The 22,873-nt window shown below is 41.7% G+C and overlaps 1 protein-coding gene across 1 annotated transcript in view; it reads right to left on the reverse strand.

Moving 5' to 3' along the window:
• Positions 1-21,886, reverse strand: part of LOC110220453 (integrin alpha-X) — a 39,627-nt gene extending 17,741 nt beyond the window's left edge. The window contains 15 exon segments of the mRNA XM_021004457.2: positions 2,588-2,633; positions 2,635-2,795; positions 6,110-6,250; positions 6,444-6,586; positions 6,749-6,878; positions 7,050-7,123; positions 7,630-7,780; positions 8,252-8,405; positions 8,888-9,033; positions 10,612-10,742; positions 13,686-13,800; positions 13,952-14,022; positions 15,318-15,421; positions 16,026-16,131; positions 21,751-21,886. Coding sequence (XP_020860116.1) covers positions 2,588-2,633; positions 2,635-2,795; positions 6,110-6,250; positions 6,444-6,586; positions 6,749-6,878; positions 7,050-7,123; positions 7,630-7,780; positions 8,252-8,405; positions 8,888-9,033; positions 10,612-10,742; positions 13,686-13,800; positions 13,952-14,022; positions 15,318-15,421; positions 16,026-16,131; positions 21,751-21,805 — 1,728 coding nt within the window. The 5' untranslated portion in view covers positions 21,806-21,886.
• Positions 21,887-22,873: the final 987 nt, after the last annotated feature.

Consider the following 22,873-nt stretch of genomic DNA (forward strand, 5'->3'; position numbering starts at 1 on the left):
TCCCTTCCCCTTTTTCTCAGCCCTTAGTTGCTGTTGCTGTTGTTTTTTTAGATCATCCCATCAAAGTCAGCTCACACCCATGTCCTCTCTCTACATGGACTCCTAATTGCCCTAATAATGATATTCTTACATAGTAATATAAACAGTTTAACCTAATTGAGTCCCTTATGATTTTGCTTTCATGTTTGCTTTTTTATACTTCTCTTGAGTCTTCTGTTTAAATGCCATATTTTTTCTATTCAATTCTGGTCTTTTCATCAAGAATGCTTAAAAGTCCTTTATTTCATTCAATATCCTCTTTCCCCCCTGAAGGATTATACCAGTTTTGCTGGATAGATTATTCTTGGTTGTAATTCTATTTCCTTTGCCTTCTGGAATATCATATTCCAACTTCTCCACTCCTTTAATGTGGAACTTGCTAAATCTTGTGTGATCTTGACAGTGGCTTCACAATATTTGAATTGTTTTTTTGGCTGCTTGCAATATTTTCTCCTTGACCTAAGAACTCTTGAATTTGACTATAATCATTTTGAGATCTCTTTTAGGAGGTGATCAGTGGATTCTTTCAATTTCTATTTTACCCTTTGGTTATAGGATATCAGGGCATTTTTCCTTGATAATTTCTTGAAAATTATTGCCTAGGCTCTTTATCTCTTCTTGATCTATTTTCCAGGTCAGTTTTTTTTCCAATGATGTATTTCACATTTTCTTCTATTTTCTTCATTTTTTTGACTTTGTTTTATTGTTTCTTGATGCCTTAGAGTCATTAGCTTCCATTTGCCCAATCTTAATTTTTAATGAATTATTTTCTTCAGTAAGCTTTTGTACTTCTTTTTCTATCTGGCCGATTCTGCTTTTTAAGGAAATCTTCTCTTCAGTTGATTTTTGTGCCTATTTTACCATTTGGCCAGTTCTGATTTTTTTTTTGAGCCTCTTTTACCAAGACATTGACTCTCTTTTCCTAATTTTCCAGCATCATTTTCATTTATTTTCCCAATTTTTCCTCTACCTCTCTTACTTGATTTTTTTTTTTGCTTTTTGATGAGGCAGATGGGATTAAGTGACTTGCCCAGGGTCACACAGCTAGTAAGTGTCAAGTGTCTGAGGCCAGATTTGAACTCATGTCCTCCTGACTTCAAGGCTGGAGCTCTATCCACTGTACCACCTAGCTGCCCCTGATTTTTTAAAATCTCTTTGAATTCTCCAAGGAATTCTTGTTGGGCTGGTGTCCAATTCATATTTTTCTTTGAGGCTTTGCTTGTAGCTACTTTAAATTCATTGTCTTCTAAGTTGTGTCTTGATTTTTCTTATCATAGCTTTTTATGGTGAGTTTCTTTATTTGTTGTTTATTCATTCTTCCCACCCTATTTCTTGACTTTAACTTTATGTTAAAGTTGGGCTCTGCTCTCAAGGTGGAGAGGCACTATCCCAACACTCTTTTTTTAAATTTTGTTTTGTTTTTGTGCTGCTGTTGTCAGAGCTAGCTCTGGGAATCTAAGTTTTCAGTGATCCTAAGGTAGTATAATCCAAGGAGAGGTGTGGTCATGACTCTCCTGGCCTGTGCTCTGGTCTTTACTCAGGAAGAAACCTTGTTCCCCTGCAACCGTACTCTTTTGGGCTCTGAAATTTGTGACTGGGGCCCCTTCTCTTCTATAGCTGCAAGTGCTGGTGTTCCTTTCTGCCTTGGAAATAAGACCAAGGCTTCTACACCCTTGTGCGCAATGACAAGTCCTCTTCAGACCAGGGCCTCTGCTCTCCTGTGGCTGTAACCACTAGTGCTCCTTTTCCCTCAGGAACTATGATCTGAAATTGTGTATAGGCAATGCCGTAGGGCCCTACACCCAGTTCCAGCAAAGGGCCCCTAGTAATCTCCTTCTGACCAGTTGTCTGACGCCCTTTACCATCTCTGGACTGAAAGCTCCTGAAGCTGCTGCTTCAGCTGGTGCATCTGCCTCCAAGGCCTGTGGCTGGTGGCATGTACTGAAGTCTGGGCCAGCCTCCACCCCAATGTCACAGACCTCTCCTGCTGACTCAGTTGTCTTGGGCTGGAAAAATCTCACTCTAATCTTTTGTTGGCTCTGCTGCTCCAGAATTTGATTCCAGGTGTTATTTTATAGTTGTTGGGAGGGGAATGTTGGTGGAGTTCAGCTGAGATGCTACCTGTACTGTCAACCTTGGCTCTGCCCCCTGAACCATTTCTTTATTTTAGAATCATAGATATAGACCTCACAGACCCCTCCTCTTTTTGCTAATGAGGAAACTAAGACCCAGAGAGGTTAAATGATTTACCCAGGGTCCCAAAGGCACTAAGTGCCATAGCTAGTATTCAGATGCAGATTTCCTGACTCCAAATGCAGAGTTCTTTCCATTTAACCATTTTACCAGACAACTCTGCTTACCCCATACAGTGGTAAAGCTTCAAGGTGATAATGTGAACGTATTTTGAAGTATAAAATAGCCATGAAACACAAGATAGATATTGTTATTCTTAAGTACAGTGAAGGATGGATTAGACTCAGGAGACATTAGAAGCAAAGTAAATCAGCTTGGAGGCTTTGTGTTAATCCAGACTGTTATAGAACCTTACCTGGGTGTAGGAAGGATTGATGCTGTATTCAACTGCTCCATGAAAAATAGATGGCTCCATGGTTTTCTTCCTCCCCTGGTGCCCCCACGGCCACATCTGTTAGCTTATCCCCATTTATGTCCCCTAGCACAGCCAAGGCTGCTCCAAAACGTCCAAAGGGGTGTCCTTGCTGTCCTTTAAGAATACTGTTACACTGCCACTTGGCATTCTGAAAAATGAAGGTTGTGATAGGTTTGAAAATCCAAGCAACTCTTCCAATTTGTACCAGATTTTCATCCTGCAAAATCACAGTATCCCAGAACCAGAAAGAATGCCAGAGGCTGCTTAGTCTGACCTGGATCTAAGAATCCCTCCTTCAACATATCCAACAAGTGTTCATATAGCTTTTGCTCAGAGAGCAATAGTAAGTGGGTACCCACTACCTCCAGAGACAGCCCATTCCACACAGACAGTTCTAATTGTTAGATAACCTACTGGAATCTTCTACCCATTTTTCCTAATTTTGCCTTCTGGCATTAAGCAGAACAAAACCCAGCCCACTTTCCAAATGATGGACCTTAAATATTTGAAAATAGCTATCACATTGTTGCTCCCTCCGTTCCTTCTCCTCTTCTCTAGTCTAAACATTCACTTAACTCCTAGGGTGTGACTATGAGCCTTTTCACCATTCTGGTCACTGGATTTCTCCCATTTATCAGTGCTCTTTCTAAAATACTGAACAAAATATTCTAGATATGGCCTGGCTGAAGCATAATATAATGGGAATACAATTTCCTTTATTTTGTACACTATCCTTTTCTTAATACATTCTAAGGTCATATTGGTTTTGTTTATTTTGTTTTTGGGGTTTTTTTGTGTCTTATTATACTTGTGTCAAGTTTGAAATCTACTAAAACTTAGATTTTCTCTATTTTGTACTTTTGAAGTTGATGTATATGTGTGTATGTATACTACTATATTTATGCCTGTTAATTTCCATTGTATTAGTTTTGTCCTAGTGTTTTAAGCCTACGGAGGTCTTTTGGGATCTCAGTTCTGCCATCCACCATGAGTCAGTTCATCATTTAGTACGCTGTTCCAACCTGTCCAGAAATTTTTATATCAACTTTGTTTTCCAGTGTTATTAACTATCCCTCCCATCTTTGTGTCATCTGTGATAAGCATGATATCTATGACATTTTATGCTAAATACAGTTAGGATAGTAGCTATCTCTCCCAGCTACAGATCATCTGTTATTTTCATGAACATGACCTCTATATCTTTATACAGCTAGAGTGCAGTGAGAACTTGAATTCAAATCCAGCCTCAGACACTTACTAGCTGTGTAATCTTGGGCACGTCACTTAACCTTGATACCTCAGTTTCTTTATCTATAAAATGAGGATGGGGCAGCTAAGTGGCATGGTGGATAGAGCTCTGACCTTGAAGTCAGGAGGACCTGAGTTCAAATCCGGCCTGAGACACTTGACACTTACTAGCTATGTGACCCTGGGCAAGTCACTTCACCCCAATTGCCTCACCAAAAAGAAAAAAACAATGTGGATAACAATAGTACCTCCTTCCTAGAGTTGTTGTGAAGATAAAAACAAGGTATTTGTCAAATGCTTAGCACAGTGTCTGGCACATAGAAGATACTATATAAATGCTAGCTATTATTATTAAGTTATAGATAAAAATGATAAGCAGTACAGAGCTACTGACATATATCCCTGAGGTACTTAGAGAGTTCATTTCAGGTTCATTGGCTCATTAATGATTACTCTGGTTCTAGTTTCAGATTTAGTGAACTGAGCTATCCCACTGTCATCTAGCCCACATCTTTCCATTATTTTTCACGAGAATGGCATGAGACACTTTGTTGGATGCTTTGATGAAGTCAAAGTAAATAGCATTCCTTGATCCAATAGTTTAGTAGCACTGTTCATAGAAGGAAACGGGATTAATCTGTGGTGAAACCATGTGAGCTCTCTGTGGTCATCACTTCCTTTTCTAGAAAGTTCCTATTCATCCCTTTATTAATTCATTCTAGAATTTTGGCAGGAATTGAAGTCAGATTCACTGTTCTTTAATTTGCAGACTTCCCTCTCTCCTTTCAAAAATAGGGCTATTTGTCCTCTTCCAGTCTGTGGAGCCTCTCTTATTTTCTTTTTTTTTTGGTGAGACAATCTGGGTTAAGTGACTTGTCCAGGGTCACATAGCTTGTAAGTGTAAAGTGTCTGAGGCTGGATTTGAACTCAGGTCTTCCTGACTCCAAGGCCAGATCTCTATTTACTGTCTCTCTTATTTTCTATCATCTTTCAAAGAACATCAATAGTAAGTCACTCAGTAAGAGGGTGAGGAAAGAAAAGTAGAAAGCTAACAAACATACATTAACAAAACAGAAAAGAAAGGATTTAGGAATTGAATATGCATTTTAAAAATTAGAAAGCCAACAAATAAAAAAGCCTAAAATAAGCATGAAAGGAGATATTAAAAATCAGAGGAGAAATAGATTAGTTGGAATCAAAAACCATTGAAATGATAAATAAAACCAAAATCTGGTTTTTTGACATTGCTAATCTGATTAAGAAAGCAGAAAATCAAATCAATGAAATAGAAAATGAGCAAGGTGAAATCACAACAAAAGCAGGAGAAATTATAAAAGAATAATCAGAACCTATCATGTAGTTATGTGCTACCAAAACTGATAACAAAAACTGAGCACACAAAAGAAATAAAGGAATACCTTCGAAAATATGAAATACCTAAATTAGCAGAAGACTAGATATAGATCTTAAATAACTCACTCTCAGAAAAGAAATTACATCTAGCTATAAGGGAACTACCAAAGAAATCTTAGCTAACTTTGCTTCATCTCAACACCTAATGCTTACCCTGGAATGTAACCTGCCTGAGCCTGGTGGCTCAGACTCCTTTAGATCAGCTAGGTACTCTTTTGTTACCTCCTTACTTGTCCTGAGTTTTTAACTCTCTATTAGTCATTTTTGTCATATCTTCTCCAGGACAAAGATTATTTTCCTTGGCCAAGGAAGTCGAAGCCAAATATGAGTCAAGTGGTTTTCCCCTTCTCTCCACAGTCTAATATTACCATCCCTTCTATCACAAACTATGCCTCTTTCTTTGGTCCTCCCCTTTTCTCCAATGCATATGTGTATGTATGTGTGTATATATGTATATATGTATGTATGTGTATATATATATGTGTGTGTGTGTATATGTATATGACAACACAAGTGAGGGAGAATTTTATATATATATACATACACATAGAGATCGATAGTTACATGTACACACACACTACTACATATATGTGTGTGTGTGTGTGTATGTAGAGAGACAGACAGACAGAAAGAGTGACAGAGAGAGCATTATATCTTAGCTACTCTGGGCTCATTCTCAGATTTAACTCTTCTAACATTAATCTTGGAGGCCCCTGCCTTATTTTAAAATCTAAGTAGGCTGATGAGTTTTCAGACTACTCTCTTAACTATGCTCCCATCCCCACTTCCAAACCTCCTTACCTGCCAAGGTAATGAGCAGACGGACACCTGGCCTCCATGATTCTGCTCATAGTAATGGGGAGCTCCAATGAGGATCAGGTCAGTGTTGCTATCTCTGTTAAGATCCACAGGGCAGAGCGTTGCCCCAAAATAGGAGCCAATCTGAGAAGACAGAGGCTGAAATCACATTTCCCTCTCACCGTAGAGGAAAGAATCCCTGTGTCTCCCAGGTACAAGAGTCTTCTTCAGATCTCCGCTCAATACCCAGAGCGCTCTCTCTCATACACTACACTGTTTCTCTTTTCACAGAACTGTACTTTTTTTTTTTTATAATCCCAGGTTCTTAGTTTTTCACCTGTGTCCCTTTGACCTCAGCCTTCTGCACCCAGGTTCTATAACCATTCACAAAGATCACGACCTTCCCAATGTGCTGGTATCGAGGGGCTCCCAGAACAAGGCTTTGAGCCCCATTCCAAGTGAATGCCTCAGTAGAATAACCTGAAAAGACAAAGCCCCAATGGATCTCAGTCTTTACCTTATGTCTCTCACCTCCTGGCTTCCTGACATTCTTCGCCAAACCAATCTCTTCCCAGACCCAAGAGACCCCCCCCACTCCCATACCCTTTGCTCCCTTCTCCTTCCCAGCCCCTCCTTACGTACCCAGGTAAGCGTCATTCACGTCCTTATCTATATTGGATGTCTTGATAAAGATGGCACTTCCAGTTTGGGAGTACAAGAAGGCACCACCTGACCAGTCAAAGGTCCCCATGGCTCCAAGGACTGGCCCATCCTGGGAGAAAACTTTTCAGAGCTAGGGATATTCAGAGAATGGGGTATCCCAAACAGAAGTGCCTGTCACTGATTCGACAGCTTTCTTCTGGGCTTTGATCTTCCCTTCTGCTTTTCCCTTCTCCCTCCCCTCTCCCCTATGTCACCCTGCCCTAATGAGGGATCCACTCACAGATGTAAATGCAGCACTGAAACCCTCCTGAGACATTTCATATTGGAAGGAGATAGTATCTGTAGACTTGGTACCTGTGAAGAGTAAAGATACTTTAGTTTTTGGTTGAAAGAAGGAGTTTGGATAGTCAAGAGAGAAGGGCATGAACTTTTGGAGTGTTCAGAGTGTAATAGCCAGGACAAGGAATGCAGTATCTTTATATATTTTGAAGGGCAGGAATGAAACAGGCATTTATTAAGCACCTACTCTATTCTAGGAACTGTACTAGGCACTTTACAAATATCTCATTTGATCCTTACAGCAATCCTGGGAAATAGGAGCTATTATGATCTCCATTTAACAGAGGAGGAAATCGAGACAAACAGAGGTTAAGTGACTTGCCCAGGGTCACACAGCTAGTAAATGTCTGAGGATGGATTTGAATTCAGGTCTTCCTAACTCCAAAACCCTCACTGTATTTGCTGTGTCACCTAGTTGCCTAGGGAGGAAACTTGGACTAGAGACAAGTTTGCTATAGCATGGGAGATAGGTTTTGGGAGTGAAACATTTTAAGGGCTCAGGAACTGGGGCTGTGACTTACCCTCAATGGCAAAGATCTTCTCTTTCAGCTGGTTTTGAATATTATTGAGTGCTTCAAAGTTGTCAACCTGGAATACATGATCCTTGGAAGGTTTTGATGCAATTTCATCTAGTTCTTGTTTGGACTTCTGATCATCAAAGGCTTTTCCCACCTTCAGCCAGGAAAAAGAGGGTTAGAGCTACATGGAGAATGTCCTTACCCCAGGAAGTTCTGAGGGGGGAAAAGGCTCATTGTCTTCCATGTTAGGACAAGGTTTGCATCTTGAGAGCAGGAGGGTTGGTGAGAGATGAAAGGGAAGTTATACTTGATGCAGGACATTACCACTAGAGCACATGCAGAGAGGAAGAAGCTGCCTCCTTTTTGGAAAAAAAGCCATGAAAGAGAAGCTATTTATGACTAGATAGAAAAGAAATTGGGGAGGGGGGGAGCTAGGTGGCACAGTGGATAGAGCACTGGCCCTGGAGTCAGGAGGACCTGAGTTCAAATCAGGCCTCAGACCAAATACTTGACACTTACTAGCTGTGTGACCCTGGGCAAGTCACTTAACCCCATTGCCTAGCACCACCACCACCCCCCAAAAAAAGAAAGAAAAGAAATTATGGAGATTGAGGCCCCTCTGTACCCCAATTGCGTATCGGATTATTCCTGCTTCATCTGCCATGGGGATGACATCTCTGTATTCCAGGGAGTCTTCATATTTTTCGCCATCTGTGATGACAATGAGGATCTTAGTGGCATCTTCTCGTGCGCCACTTGATTTCTGAAAGAGTTCATTTCTGCCCAGGGAAGAAAGAGGGCCAAGGTCTCATGGAGTACCTTCCTATTGAGACTGACCCTAGGAAAGGAAACTCATTAAGTCCAAAAATACAGCTGGCCCCAGGGAAAAAATGGGCAGGAAGTAGCTGCTCCAAGGAGGGAAGAGAGAGTCCATGTATAGTTCAACTCTGAAACATAACCAAGACTGGGAGGAAAGAGCCAATACTAGACATTGTATATCTGAGGCTGAATCATTCAGCTCCTCTAAACAAAATGAAAGAGATCTGGTCCTGAATAAGGATTCAGTCCTATTCTATGGTGCAGGAAGGGAGCCAGAAATACTCTCAGGAAAGTGGTCTTTTTAGTTTCTCCTCCTCCTCCTTCCCAGCGCTACTCCTTCCTGTCAAGACATGGGCATCTCTCACTCCAACATGTCCCCTTGACCCTCTAAGCAGAGAGCAAGGCACCCATGCTAGAACAGTGTCAGAAGAAGGGCACTTACACCACTTTGCTGATGCCTGTGGCAGTTTTTGTCACTCCATGCAGTTGAAAAATATTATCCACCAGCTCTCCAGGATCACGACTCTTCATGAATGTGTCAAAGGTAAAATGTTTCCAGAATCTGGTTGCAAACTGCATCAGGGAAAACTGTGGGGGAAAAGCCCCTGAGATCACTCTGTTTGAAATTCCCATAAGGAAGCAGGATAGTGAGGCCGTGTGTGTGTGTGTGTCTGTGTGTGTGTGTTTGTGTTTTGAGTCAGCAATGATCGTCCTCTGTTCGCTACTCCCACAAGAAAGTTGGATGATGAAGGAAATACAGCTGAGTCAGTCAGTCGATTAACATTTATTAAATATCTACTACATGCCAGGCACTGAGCTAAACACTGGAGATACAGAAAGAGGTAGAAGACAGTCCCTGTTCTTACGATCTAATGGACAACAAGCAAATACATACCAACAAACTATATGATAAGTAGAAAATAATTTAAAAAGGAAAGCCACTAGAAGTAAGAGGTATTGGGAAAGGTTTCCAGTAGAAGATGGAATTTTAGTTAGGCCTTAAAGGAATCCAAGCAGGCAGTAGGCAGAGATGAGGAGTGGGAACGTTCTAGGCATTCTGTGAATAGCCAGAGGAATTCCTGGAGCTGGGAGATGGAATGTCTTGTTCATGGAATAGCAAGAAGGCCTTTGTCATTGGACATATTCTATATGAATACATGATGGGAAGTAAGAAGACTGAAAAGATAGGAGGGGACTAGGCTATATAGGGCTTTGAACCCCTCAAAAAGGATTTTGAATTTGATCCTGGAGGTAGCCACTGAAAGTTTATTGAGTAGGGGAATGACATAATGGAATCTGGGATTTAGAAAAATCACTTTGGTGGCTATCTATTCAGATAGAGGGATGGACTGAAGTGGAGAGAGACTTAAGGCAAGTGGAGTTACCAGCAGGCTATTTGCCGCAGTGCAGGGATAAGGTAATAAGGGCCCGTACCAGAGCGATAACAATGTGTCAAAAGAGAGAACTGGGTATATTTGAGAGACGTTGCAAAAGTGAAATCAATAGGCCTTGGCAGCAGATTGGATGGGGTGGAGGTGGGGGGGAGCAGTGAGAGATAGGAGTTGAAGATGACACCCAGGTTTCAATCCTGAAGGACTGGGAAGATGGTGTTGCCCCCAATGGTAATAGGAAAGGTATGGGGGTGGAGGGGAACATTTAGGAGGATAGATAATTAATTTGTGGTTTTGGATATATTGAGTTTAAGATGTCTTCTGGACGTCCAGTCTGAGATGTCTGAAAGGCGACTAGAGATGTGAAACTGGTGGTTGAAGAGAGTTTAGGGCAGGATAGGTTGATTTGAGAATTATCAGCATGGAGATAATTGTAATTAAGTCCTTGGGAGCTGCTGAGATCCCAAGCAGAGCAGTGTAGAAGGAGAGGTGTATTTCTGTTTAGAGGGCATGATCTGAATGAGGATCCAGCAAAGACTGAGGAGTGGTCTGGTTGGTAGAAGGAGAGCCCCAAGACCAGGGATGGTGAGTGCGTATACATAGATATATGGAGTCAACAGTGATAACCTACGTGATAGCAACAACAGAATGGAAAGCTGAGAAGGAAGGTCTTCCTACCTGTCTCAATACTTGCCTATCTAATATGCTCCCTAGCTCGTGTGTCTGGGCTTTCCTACACATAGCCAAACCCGGGCAGTCTGTCCCAGCTGCTTACCTGTGTTTTAGGCTTTTCAAACTGGCTCATCACAGCCTTCACAAAGTTTTTCATTTTCTGGAAGTCAGAGCCAGAAATGCTGCCGGAGCCATCAATCAGGAAAGCAATATCATTATCTTGTTTGGGGCACTCTGGAAGAGAGAAGAATGGTAAGAAAGTATCAAATGAGATAACATTTTGTATCCCTTAAAGTGCCAAATAAGTAGGTGCTGTCATTGCTATAGTCATCTTTATCATCATGTCCATTTCACTGGGGCTACCCACTTCCCAGCTAGGTGGCACAGGGGATAGAGTACTAAATCTGGAGTCAGGAAAACCTGAGTTCAAATTCAGCTTCAGACACTAGCTATGTGACCCTGGGCAAGTCACTTAACCTTTGTTTACCTCGATTTCCTCAACTGCAAAATAGGGACCCTGGAGAAGGAAATGGCAAACCACTCCAGTATCTTTGCCGAAAATCCATTAAAAAAATGGGGTGACAGAGTAGGATACACTAAGCAACTTAACAGCAATAACACTCACTTGCCGTCATTCACACTAGCACTACAATTCATTCTCCAGGCCCCTGCAATTCCCTATCAGAAAAAAAAAACAGGATTGTAGGTAGAAGGGGACTTCAACTTTTACATTTTATAGATAAGACAAAAATTCCTGAGAAAATCACTTATTCCATGATCTCATGGGTAGTATCAGAGCTATGATTTGAGCCTAGGTCCTCTAACACCAAAACTAGCCCACTTTTCCATTTTAGTTCCCTCATTTTTCTTTCGGGGTTTCTTCTCCCTACCACAGGTAGGTCATCTCTAAACACCCTATGGCCCTATATGTTCCCCTTTCAATTTCAGGGCCCTTCCCACCCATCCAAACACAGGAACCTCCTCCATTCTCTGTTCCTTGCCTCTCCTCACTGCAGGGGTCCTTCAACCCCTTCCAAAGCACAAAGGAAGCCCCTTCATCACAGTGGGAGGGGTTCCTTCTTCTTCAAGGGCCCACCATATATGAAACACTGTGCTATGTAAGAACTTAGGGTATAAAAACAAAGGGAAACAGTCCTTTTTCACAAAGAACTTATATTCCCTGGGGGTACCAAGAGCCTCTTTGACACTGGAAGGTATGATCTCTAAGTGGAAAATATTACAAATCATGAAATGTGCAGTGCATTCTCTGTAGTCTGGCTGGGGCTCAAGATAGTGGTGATGGGACCAAAGCTTGTCAGGTACTCTGTATTGATTGATTCTTCCAAACTTGATTGGATACCTTTGTCTGGCTGCCTTAGTTAAATGTCAAACCCAAAAGTAGCTTATTCTTGTCAGTCTGTGACATGTATATTAAGCATGAGTGTCATGACCTATAGAATGATGGATGGGATGGTCCCTGAGGTCCCTTCAAGGTTTAAATCTATGATCTGTTGTTCACGAAAGGTGGATGGAGGTTCACTTCCCAGCCATCCATCTGGATCAATACATTGCTACTGCAACAGTTTGCCTCGTTCTCTCCCCATCCCTATAGACGCACATATTCTCCAATCCTACTGCACACCTCACCAAGGAGATCAAATCAGTCAATATTTAAAGAAATCAATTCAGGTTATTCATCAGAAAATCAAATACTGAAGCTTAAGAATTTTGACCACATAATGAGAAGATGGGACTCATTAGATGATGATGGGAAAGATGGAAGGCTAAAGGAAAAGGGGATGGCAGAGGATAAAATGGATAGAGTTAGGGAAACAAGGAATGTGAACTTGGGCAGACTTGGAGAGATAGTGGAGGATGGAAGGGCCTGCCATGCTGTTGTCCATGGAGTCTCAAAGAGTCAGACATGGACTGCACAACAATAACACCATCCCTATCAGATGCTGCCCAGTCCATCCAAATTACAGAGCAATCTGGTGAAATTTAATAAAGCCTCAGGCAAGTAACTCCTACTCTCCTAGTATTTCCTCTCTATCTTCATAGAGTCCCATTCATCCAGAACTATAATCTTCATTAATCTGTGTTACAGCCAAACTGGCCTTCTTGTTCCAGCTTCAGCTTAAATCAAACCTTCCAATTCCGTCCCCTCCCTCTCCTCCAGGCAGGTAGAGTAGTATAGTGGATAGAATGCTCTGCCTGGAGACAGGAAGACCTGAATTCAAATCCAGCCTCAGATAATTACGAGCTATGTGATCCTGGCAAAGTCACTTAACCTCTTTGCCTCAGTTTCTTCAACTGTAATATTTGCAAAGCTCCTGTCACATAGTAGGTGCTTAATAAATGCTTGTTCCCTCCCCTCTCCTTCTCTTCTTTCTGAAATTACCTTCCATTTACACTGTACATATCTTTCTTTGTATATCATTCTTCGTAGGCTATTTCCCCCATTATAAGGTGAGCTCATTTTTGCCTTTGTTTCCCCAGTCTTTAGCACAGGATCTGACACATAATAATGGCTTAATGAATGTCTGTTGACTCCCCAGACAAGACATTCCAACCTTCTTCTCTATGCCTTTGTAGAGTCTGTCCCTGGAATGTACTCCTTTCTCATCTCTGCCTTGATGACTTCCATGGGTTTTTTTTTGTTGTTTGTTTGTTTGTTTTTTCCTGAGTCAGTCAGGGTTAAGTGGCTTGCCCAGGGTCACACAGCTATTAAGTGTCAAGTGTCTGAGGTCAGATTTGGACTCAGGTCCTCCTGACCCCAAGTCCAGAGCTCTATCCACGGCGCCACCTAGCTGCCCCCCTCCGGGTTTTCCTTCAAGTCTCAGCTCAGGTATTCCCTCTAACTATCCCGATCACTTGGTCATTAGTGACCTACCCCCTCCCCAGAAGTTGCGCAGTATTTACTTTGTCTATATTGACAATTCACTTTTCGGTACATGTTTCTCCTCAATAGAATCTAAACCCCTTGAGGGTAAGGACTGCCTTGTTATTTGTCATTTGTCCTCAGCATGTAACACAGAGCATAGAGTACATAGGAGCTTAATAAATGCTCATTCTATGAATTGACAATCTGAGTATTTTCCCCATGCCCCTCCCCATCAGAAGCATCCCAGCTCATATCTTCCAAAGGAATCTTACAGTCTTCACCTAGGGACTTACCTTGAAGAGCTGGCGGGAACTTCTGACGTTGCTGCAGATTTGAACTCAACACAAAGCAGAAACCTTTCATGTAAGTGTTCATCCCGCAGGCTTGATGTACTGTAGGTCCACAGGCCTAAGTAGCCAAAAAAAGGGTTTGAGGGTCTGCTAGGTCCCAGGGGTTCCACCTGAGCTCTATTTCCACATGCAGACATTGTGTCTCCCAGCCCCAACCTCTTCTTTCCCTCCAGGACCCCATTACCCTCCTGTGACCCAGCCTAACTCACCAGAATCTGTGAAGGGTTTCTACCAGCCGTCAGAGAGAGACCCAGGGACATGTTCACTGCCTCTAGAGGGACTGGAGAGACACAGGCATGCATAGTTATACATATATAGGGTGCATAGGGCTGAGAGGGGTCACCCCTTTGGACTTAGCACAGCTCTGGTGGAGCATGCTTCAGCTTTAGGTCAAGATAGTGTATAGTACGGGAGAAAGCATAATAGATTTGTAGTACAAAGGTTCAAGTCCCAATTCTGCCAGCTGTGTGACCTTGAACAAGTTATTTAATCCCTCCAAGTCTCAGTTTTCTCATCTGTAAAAGAAGGGGACTGGAGTAAAAGTCCTTTCCATCTCTAAATCTGTGATCCTGTCTTCCTGAGACATATACAGAGTCTGGGAAGTCAAAGGAAAGACAATAAGCAGAACCAAGATTATGCTGTAATAGCAATATTGTTTTAAAACAACTATGCACAAATAAGCCATTTTGACTATTATAAATACCCAAATTAACTACAAAGGCCCTATGAAGATAGACACTATCTGCATCTAGAAAAGAACTGGTAAATAGAAATATGTATGGAATGATTTTGCACGTACAGTTATCTCTTACATATCATGACCTTCCCCATCACAGTTTTTATATATCATGGGTCAGCACAAGAAATTAAATGGGAATTTTTGGGGAGTTTTGTGGAAGCCACAGATAACACATGAAGGCCAACAGACAACACAGAGCCTATGGCCAAATACTTAGCCCAAATTTTACAGTAAGGTACTGTGAGCACTCCATAAAAGAAAAAGAAAAAAATTCAGACTTCTTCTCCATTGCAAAGGGAGGGTCAAAAAAAATTTATGTGGATTTTCCAGAGTAAGGGGAAGTCATGCCCCTAACCCCAGCAATGTGGAAGGGATAACTGTATGTACATATTTCTGTATAATGCCCATCTGTAGGGCAGGAATGGGGGGGAAGGAGAAAAAAGGGGGGAGAAAAGAAATTTATATGATAACTATGTTAAAAGGAATGACAAGTTGTACATAATAGATTTGCACTTTCTTATGAAATCATCTTTTTTATTATACTATGTTATGAAAATGCCAATTTTATTCCATAAAATAAAAATAAAAGAGAAAAATTTAAAGACAAAAGAAAGACACCTGGCGGGGGGAAGGGGGTTGGAGTAGGGGCAGTGTGCAGAGGCAGCAGGGCTTGGAGGCTGATGAATTAAGTTATGAAAAGCAGAAAGCTGAAATTCCAGTAGGGGCATCAAGTCTCTGAAACAGAGCAAAGGCTGGAGAAAAGGATAGCTATGTAAAGAGTTAGGAGCAGAAAGCAGGATCCAGGATGTGCTCCCAGGATAGAAGCCTTTACTTACTCTGCATGGGGATGAGCTCACAACTCCCAATGCCATATTCACAGTTGTAGAGTTGCCCTGTTTGGTTAGGGGATGTCCTCTCCAAGGGGGCTCCTACCACCAGGCTGTGGGGAGAAGTGGAAACTGAGTGCTTATCATAGGGGCAGAAGAGAGTCACAGAAGAACTCTCATTATTAGGATGAGCTAGAGTAGACGACTTGGAGGAGAAAGCTGCATCACCCTGAGAGATGTGAAGTACATCAAGGAAGAAAGTTTGCATACTTAAGAGGGGAGAATTACTAGGAACTCCGAATATCATTTTGAGAATGTTGCCAATTCCAATATAGAGACAAAGCTGCTTGTGACTGTTTCCTACCTCCCAGAATAAGAGAATAGAAAGAAGAGAATACTGGGGAGGATGAAGGCACGTGGAAGGGGAAAGGGAGGAATAAGTAGACAGCACCTACTGTGTGCCAGGCACTTTATAATGATTATTTCATTTGGTCCTCAGAATAACCCTACAAGGTAGGTGTTATTTCTCATATTCTACAGTTGAGGAAACTGAGGCAAATAAAAGCTAAGTGACTTGCCCAGGGTCACACATCTAGTAAATATCTGAGGCAGGCTTTGAACTGAAGTCTTCCTGATTCCAGGTGCAGCACTCTATCCACTGGGTCACGTAGTTGTTACCCTAAGCCCCTCCAGATTACGTTGTAGCCACATCCTTACCGGGAACCCTCATACAGGACCACAGTGTGCCCAAATTCAGCTCCATCTGACTGGAAAGTTGTAGGATGGTCTGTGTCCAGGTTGAATCCATGAGAAGAGGCCAAAGCTGAAGGGAGGAGGGTAAGACAGTGAGTCAATAAACAGGTGGCAGGCACTGTCTTACACTGGCTGGGGATTCAAAGAAAGCCAGAAGACAGGTCTCTGCTCTCAAAGAGCTTAGCATCTAATGGGAAAGACAACATGAAAACAAGTGGTTACAAACAGAAAGACTGGAAATAATCAACAGACAGAAGGTGCTAAAGTTAAGGGGGATTGGGAGCGACTTCCTATAGAAGCTGGGATTTTAGCTGGGCCTTGAAGGAAGCCAGGAGGTGGAGATAGGGAAGGAGAGCAGGCAAGGGGGATAATGAGGACAGCCAGTGAAAATGCTCAGAGTGGGGAGATGAAGTCTCTTGTTGAAAGAACAGCCAGAGAGGAATTTATTTTCCTGAGTCTTACTCTGTCTATGCTGATGAATCAAGTCCACTTAACCAGCCCTAACTTCTGAAAGGTCCTCCAGTCTTGAATCTCCAACTGTCTGTTAGACATCTAGACCTGGATATCCCATAAACATTTTAATCTCAGCATTATCATTCCCCCAAAACCCTCCCTTCTTCCTAACTTCCTTGTTACTGTTGAGGATACATCAACCTCCCAGTCACTTAGATTTGCAACCTAGGTGTCATTTTCTACTTCTCTCTCTCTCTGTCTCTCTTTCTTACACACGCACTCAAACATGCACCCACATATACATGCACACACACATATACACATCCCATATCCAATTTATTGCCAAGGCCTATTGATTTTACCTTTGTAACATCTCTTTTCTTTGTTGTCTTCTCTCCTCTGCCCTGCCACTCACCTGTACAAGTTCTTACCTCTTCATGCCTAGACTATTGCAGTTTCCTGGAGGCCACAGTTTCTGCTCGCTCCAGTCACACCTCCTCCTAACTGTTGAAGACGTCTTCCTCAAATGCAAGTCTAACCATGTCACACACACCCTTGCCCATTCAATAAACTCCATTGGCTCCCTATTACCCACAGGATGAAATAGAAAATCCTACATAGTTTTCAAAGTCTTTTGATAACCTGACCCCTCCCCTCAAATTTCAGTCTGCTTATACCTTACACCCCCTCCCCCCAACTCTGAAGCCCAGTGACGCTGGCCTCCTGTTGTTCCACAAACAAGATACTCAGGGGGCATTTTTTTTTCTTCTTTTTTTAAAATTTTTAATATAAATTTATTTATTTTTAGTTTTCAACATTTACTTCCACAAGATTTTGAGTTCCACATTTTTACCCGATCTCACCCTTTCCCCCACCCCAAGATGGCATGCATTCTGAATATCCCTTCCCCTAGTCTGCCCTCTCTTCTATCTCTGCCTCCCCTTCCCCTTCTATTTTCCTATAGGGCAGGATAGACTTCTGTACCCCATTTCCAGTATTTCTTATTTCCAAGTTGCATGTGAAAACATTTTTTTTAAACATGCATTTTGAAAACTTTGGGTTCCAAATTTTCTCCCTTCCTCCCTACCCACCCACCCTCATTGAAAAGGCAAGCAGCTCAACATAGGTTATACATGTGCAGTTATGCAAAATACTTCCTTAGTAGACATGTTGTGAAAAACTAACTCTATTTCCCTTAAGCCTATCCTGCCCCCCTTTTTATTCTTTCTTTTGACCCTGTCCCTCCTCAGAAGTATTTGCTTCTGATTACCCCCTTTCCCAATCTGCCCTCCTTTCTATCGTGCCCCTGCTCTCTTGTCCCCTTCTCCCCCTATTTTCCTCTAGGGTAAGACAGATTTCCTTACCCAATTAAATGTGTATGTTATTCCCTCCTTAAGCCAAATCCTGTGAGAATAGGATTCAGTCATTCCCTCTCATCTTCTCCCGTTTCCCCTCCACTGTAAGAGCCTTTTCTTTTCTGTTTTTTTGTGGGGATAATTTACTCCGTTCTACCTCTCCCTTTCTTCTTCTCCTAGTACAATCCTCTCTCATCCCTTAATTTTATTCTCCAGATATAACCCCTAAATCCCTCTATCTATCTATGTATCTATCTATGTATCTATCTATCTATCTATCTATCTATCTATCTACATACCCTAATACTGACAAAGGTCTCATGAGTTATAAATATCATCTTTCCATGTAGGAATGTAAACAGTTCAACCTTAATAAGTCTCTTATGATTTCTCTTTCCTGTTTACCTCTTCATGTTTCACTTGAGTCTTGTATTTGAAAGTCAAATTTTCTGTTCAGCTCTGGTCTTTTCATCAAGAATGCTTGAAAATCCTCTATTTCACTGAATGACCATTTTTTTCCCTTGAAGGATTATACTCAGTTTTGCTGGGTAGGTGATTCTTGGCTGTAATCCTATCTCCTTTGCCCTCTGGAATATTATATTCCATGCTCAGGGGGCATTTTCATTGGCTGTCCTCCATACCTGGATCCTCTTCCTCCTCCTCTCTCCCTACTGGCTTCCTTCAAGTTCAAGCTAGAACCCCACCCACTACAGGAAGACTTTCTAATACCCTCTAATACCGTCTTCCCCTTGTTGATTATTTCCAATTTATCCTGTTTTTGTTGTTCGTCCTTTGTTCCCAAAAAGGACCAATGACATCACAAGGGTGATGTCTTGACTTGTGCATAAATTGGATTTAAGTGAGGCAGAGCTGCATGATGGCCTGGAATTTATCCTGTGTATAGCTTAGTACAGAGTTGTTTGCATCCTTTCTCCCCATTTAGGCTGAGCTTCTTGAGAGCAGGCACTACCTTGCCTTCCTTCACATTCTCACATCTTCTGACTGCAAAGTCAAGTGCACTATCCACTATGCCTCTAGCTGCCTCTGAAATAAAGCTATTTATATATAAAAGTGCCATATTCACTTTAAGTTGGAATCACATTATGGAAAGCCTTGAATGTTAGACTAGGGTGTATGGATTTTATTCGGTAGGTGATAGGGAGCTACTGAAAGTTTTTGAGCAGGGTGGAAATACTAGTGTTATTAGGAACACAAGGCTGGCATCAGTCTGTTGGATTAATTAGAAAGGGGTCAGGGAGAATGGTTAGCAGGCTATAGTAATAGTCCAGGTAAGAGGTAAGACCTTGAACTACACTTGAACTACATTCCCACTACAGTGGGAGTAGAAAAGAGGAAAAGGAGGAAAAGGGAGGACAGACATTTCAAAGGTAGAATCAATAGGATTTGGCAACTAATTTTATGTAGTTGAGAGGAAGAATCAAAGATACGTTTTTGATTTTGAGACAAGGTGACTGAGGAAGTGGTATTGCTACTAACAAAAACAAAGTGGTTGAGAGGAATAGGTTTGGGGAAAGGCAATAAGGTATTGTGGGGACAACCAGATAAAGATGCAGTTGGAAATGCAGATTTGAAGTTCAGAAGAGACTGGAGCTAGAGATACATCATTCACATGAGTGACCATTTAAATCGTAGATGTGAAAGAGATTGCCAAGAATGAGAAGAGAGGGGGCAGCTAGGTGGCGTAGTGGATAGAGCACTGGCCCTGAAGTCAGGAGGACCTGAGTTCAAATTCGGCCTCAGACTAAACACTTGATACTTATTAGCTGTGTGACCCTGGGAAAGTCACTTAACCCCAATCGCCTAAAAGCAAAAAAAAAAAAAGAAGAAGAATGAGAAGAGAGAGACAGAGAGACACATAGAAAGAGACAGAGATGGAGAGGAGAGAGAGACAGACAGAGAGAGCAAAGTACAGAGCCTTGGGGAGTTCCCATAATTAGTGAACCAACAAAGGGGACCTGAAAGGTATAGTCAGAGTCTGGTTTTTATTTCATCAGGGGATAATCATCCATAAGTCACCTAATTATAGCAAGCGGGTAGAACAGTAGATCATGAGCAGGACCTGGAGTCAGGAAGTTGCTGTTCCATTGTTTTTCAGTCATGCCCAACTCTTCATAACCCCATCTGAGGTTTTCTTGGCAGAGATACTGGAGTGGTTTGCCATTTCCTTCTGCATCTCATTTTACAGATGAAGAATCTGAAGCGGACATGGTTAAGTGACTTACCCAGGGTCACATAGCTAGTAAGTATCTGAGGCCAGATTTGAACTCATGAAGATGGGTCTTCCTGACTCCAGGCATGGTATTCTATCTGCTGTGCCACTCAGCTGCCCCAGTGAGGTCAGAAAGACCCAAATTCAAATCCTGTATCTCACACTAGCTATGTGAATGAGGGTAAGTCACTTAACTAGTTAGCCTCAGTTTTTTTTCACTTGTAAAAGGAGGATAATAATAGTATCTCCCTCATGGGATTGTTATCAGGATCAAAATAGAATAGAAAATATTTGCAAGGAGTTTTGTAAATCTTAAAGCTATATAAATATTAGCTATGTTATGTCACAAAATATCACATTTTATTTCCTCTTCCTCAGTCTCTAAGAAAAATAAATTGACTAGAAGTATATGTGGAAACTGTCTCAGGAAATGAATTGAACACTTTTCTATAGCCTTTACAAAGTGTATTGACATCATCTATTTTAAAACTCAGAACAGCCCTGTGAGGTAGGTACTGTAAGCATTATTAATTCTTTAAAATTTTTCAAACCAAATCCATTGTTGGAAAAGAGCTGGAGAGAACCATAGAGAATTCAGTGTCTCTGAAGCCAAGAAAGAGACAGCATCTAGGAGGAGAGGCTGGTCAACTGATTATGTCAAATGCTGCCCAGGGGTGGAGAATGAGAACTGAGAACCACTATTGATGCCACTGATGATTAGGTTACTGAAGACCAAGAAAACTGATTCAATCCAATAATTGGGAGGAAAGCAGATGAAAAAGAAAGCGATGGGACAGAGGAGGAAGTGAGAACTGCAGGAAAGTTGATGTAATCCAGTAGTGTGAAGGAAGTAAAATTTTTAAAAAGTTAGAGTGGAGTGGGTGAAGTATAGTTAGTGAATGTAGACAAGGAGTTTGGCTATGGAGGGTAAAAAGCCTACGTGAGATGATGACATGGAAGGGGCAATAGATTGGAGTGAAGGTGGCTCTTTTTCTTGTTTTATTTTTGGGGGGGAATGAAGGGAAATGTGTATAATTTTGGGTGGAGGGGAAGGAACAAGTAAAGAAGAAGGGACTCAAGAAGCAAGATAGCTTGGGTCTTCTCTCTTCCTTTTAGTTCTAATTTCCTGAGGTGCTCTCCCATTCTCAAATGTCCCTTCATCCCTTCTCACTGCTTTCTATGTGTCCCAGTCTTTCATTATAGCCCATCCATTTTCCCAGAGAATAAGTTATTACATTGGTGTCTGGCTGATTTGACACTTTAATTCTTCTTTTCATTGATCTTACTTATTCCCCTCACCTACTTTTAATTCTTTCCAACAAAGTATAAGACAAAAGGGTAACACTACAGGATCATAATAGGACACTTCAAAGAAAAGTTTGATTCTAGAAATGAGAACTTTGAATCAAGGCAGCTCAATTCTGTTTACTTTAGGCTTCTCTGAAATGTGTCCACACAGGCAACATTTCTCCCTGTGCTTTCTCAAACAGCCCCAAATCTGAGCATCAATGACCGCAATTCATACTTTATGCAATGTAGGAACCAGATCTCCAGAATCTTACTCTCAGAGTTGGTAATTGACTCTTCTCGACCCTCCCTCCCTTTAAGCTAAGCCTGTATCAAGTTACCCACAAAGTTAAGGGTTCCTTACCCATTAGCAGGACAAGTGCAGCAGAATCCATGGCTGTAAGGTCTATGGGAGTCATATGTCTCCAGTCTTCATCCAAGTCCCAGGATAGCAGCTGATACAAAGACCAGTGGACACTGCAATAGAGGAAGAGAACTGTTCTATAGACCAAATAGCCAGGAAGGGAAGTCTCTTAATGACTCAGAGGTGGAGGCGGGGAAGGGATGCCAAAAATAGATTAGTTAAGGGGCTGAGTGAACTTCCAAATCAATTACTTACCCTCAAAGAGGATGTTTCTGTCTTAGAGCTTCTTTTAGTGGGTGTGACTGATGAGATTTAAATGAAGCCAAAAGATCCCTCCTCAGGCAAAAACAAAGGAAGCTTTTAGGCTTTTGGTATTCAATTATAGCTGATATTTGGGGCCACTAGGTGGCATAGTGGGGAAGTTAGCCCACTGTGGTGGGCTTGAATGAGTTCAAATCCAGCCTCCAACATTAGCTGTGTGACCCTAGATAAGTCACCTAATTGTATTTGCCTCAGTCGTCTGACTCTTCGTAATCCCATTTGGGGGTTTTCTTAGCAAAGATACTGGAATGGTTTGCCATTTCCTTCTCCAGCTCATTTTTACAGATGAGGAACTGAGGCAGATAGGGTTAAATGACTTGCCCAGTGTCACACAGCTAGTAAATGTCTGAGGCTAGATTTGAAGTCATGAAGATGAGCCTTCCTGATTCCAAGTACAGTGCTCTATCCACTGCTCCACCTAGCCGCCTTAGCTGATATTATCAATCATAATAAATAGGAAACGATAGAGAAGTCCAGAAAAACCAAACCAAACAAAACATCACTTTATGGATTCTGTCCAGGAAATGGAATGTAAATAAATGAGATATGCTCAGTCAAATGGAACTCTGGGAAGTATTTGAAGGTCCTATGTTGTCTCCTTTTTCCTGCTTCCAAGCATGAGTCATTTAAAAAGTATATCTTCCTTTCTCCCCCTAAAGAGTAGATCACAAGGCTACTTTTCTTTTCTCCTTTCTCTGTTTTCTCCCTCTTTCCATCCAGAACTTAGATTTTCTGACCTTCAGGCATATTATTCTCCTCCATTAGATACCCTTCAATTCCCAGAACTCTGAAGCATCATCAC

The sequence above is a fragment of the Phascolarctos cinereus genome, unplaced genomic scaffold, assembly GCF_003287225.1.
Source record: "Phascolarctos cinereus isolate Bilbo 61053 unplaced genomic scaffold, phaCin_HiC Scaffold_4;HRSCAF=312, whole genome shotgun sequence".
In the NCBI taxonomy this organism is placed as follows: Eukaryota; Metazoa; Chordata; class Mammalia; order Diprotodontia; family Phascolarctidae; genus Phascolarctos; species Phascolarctos cinereus.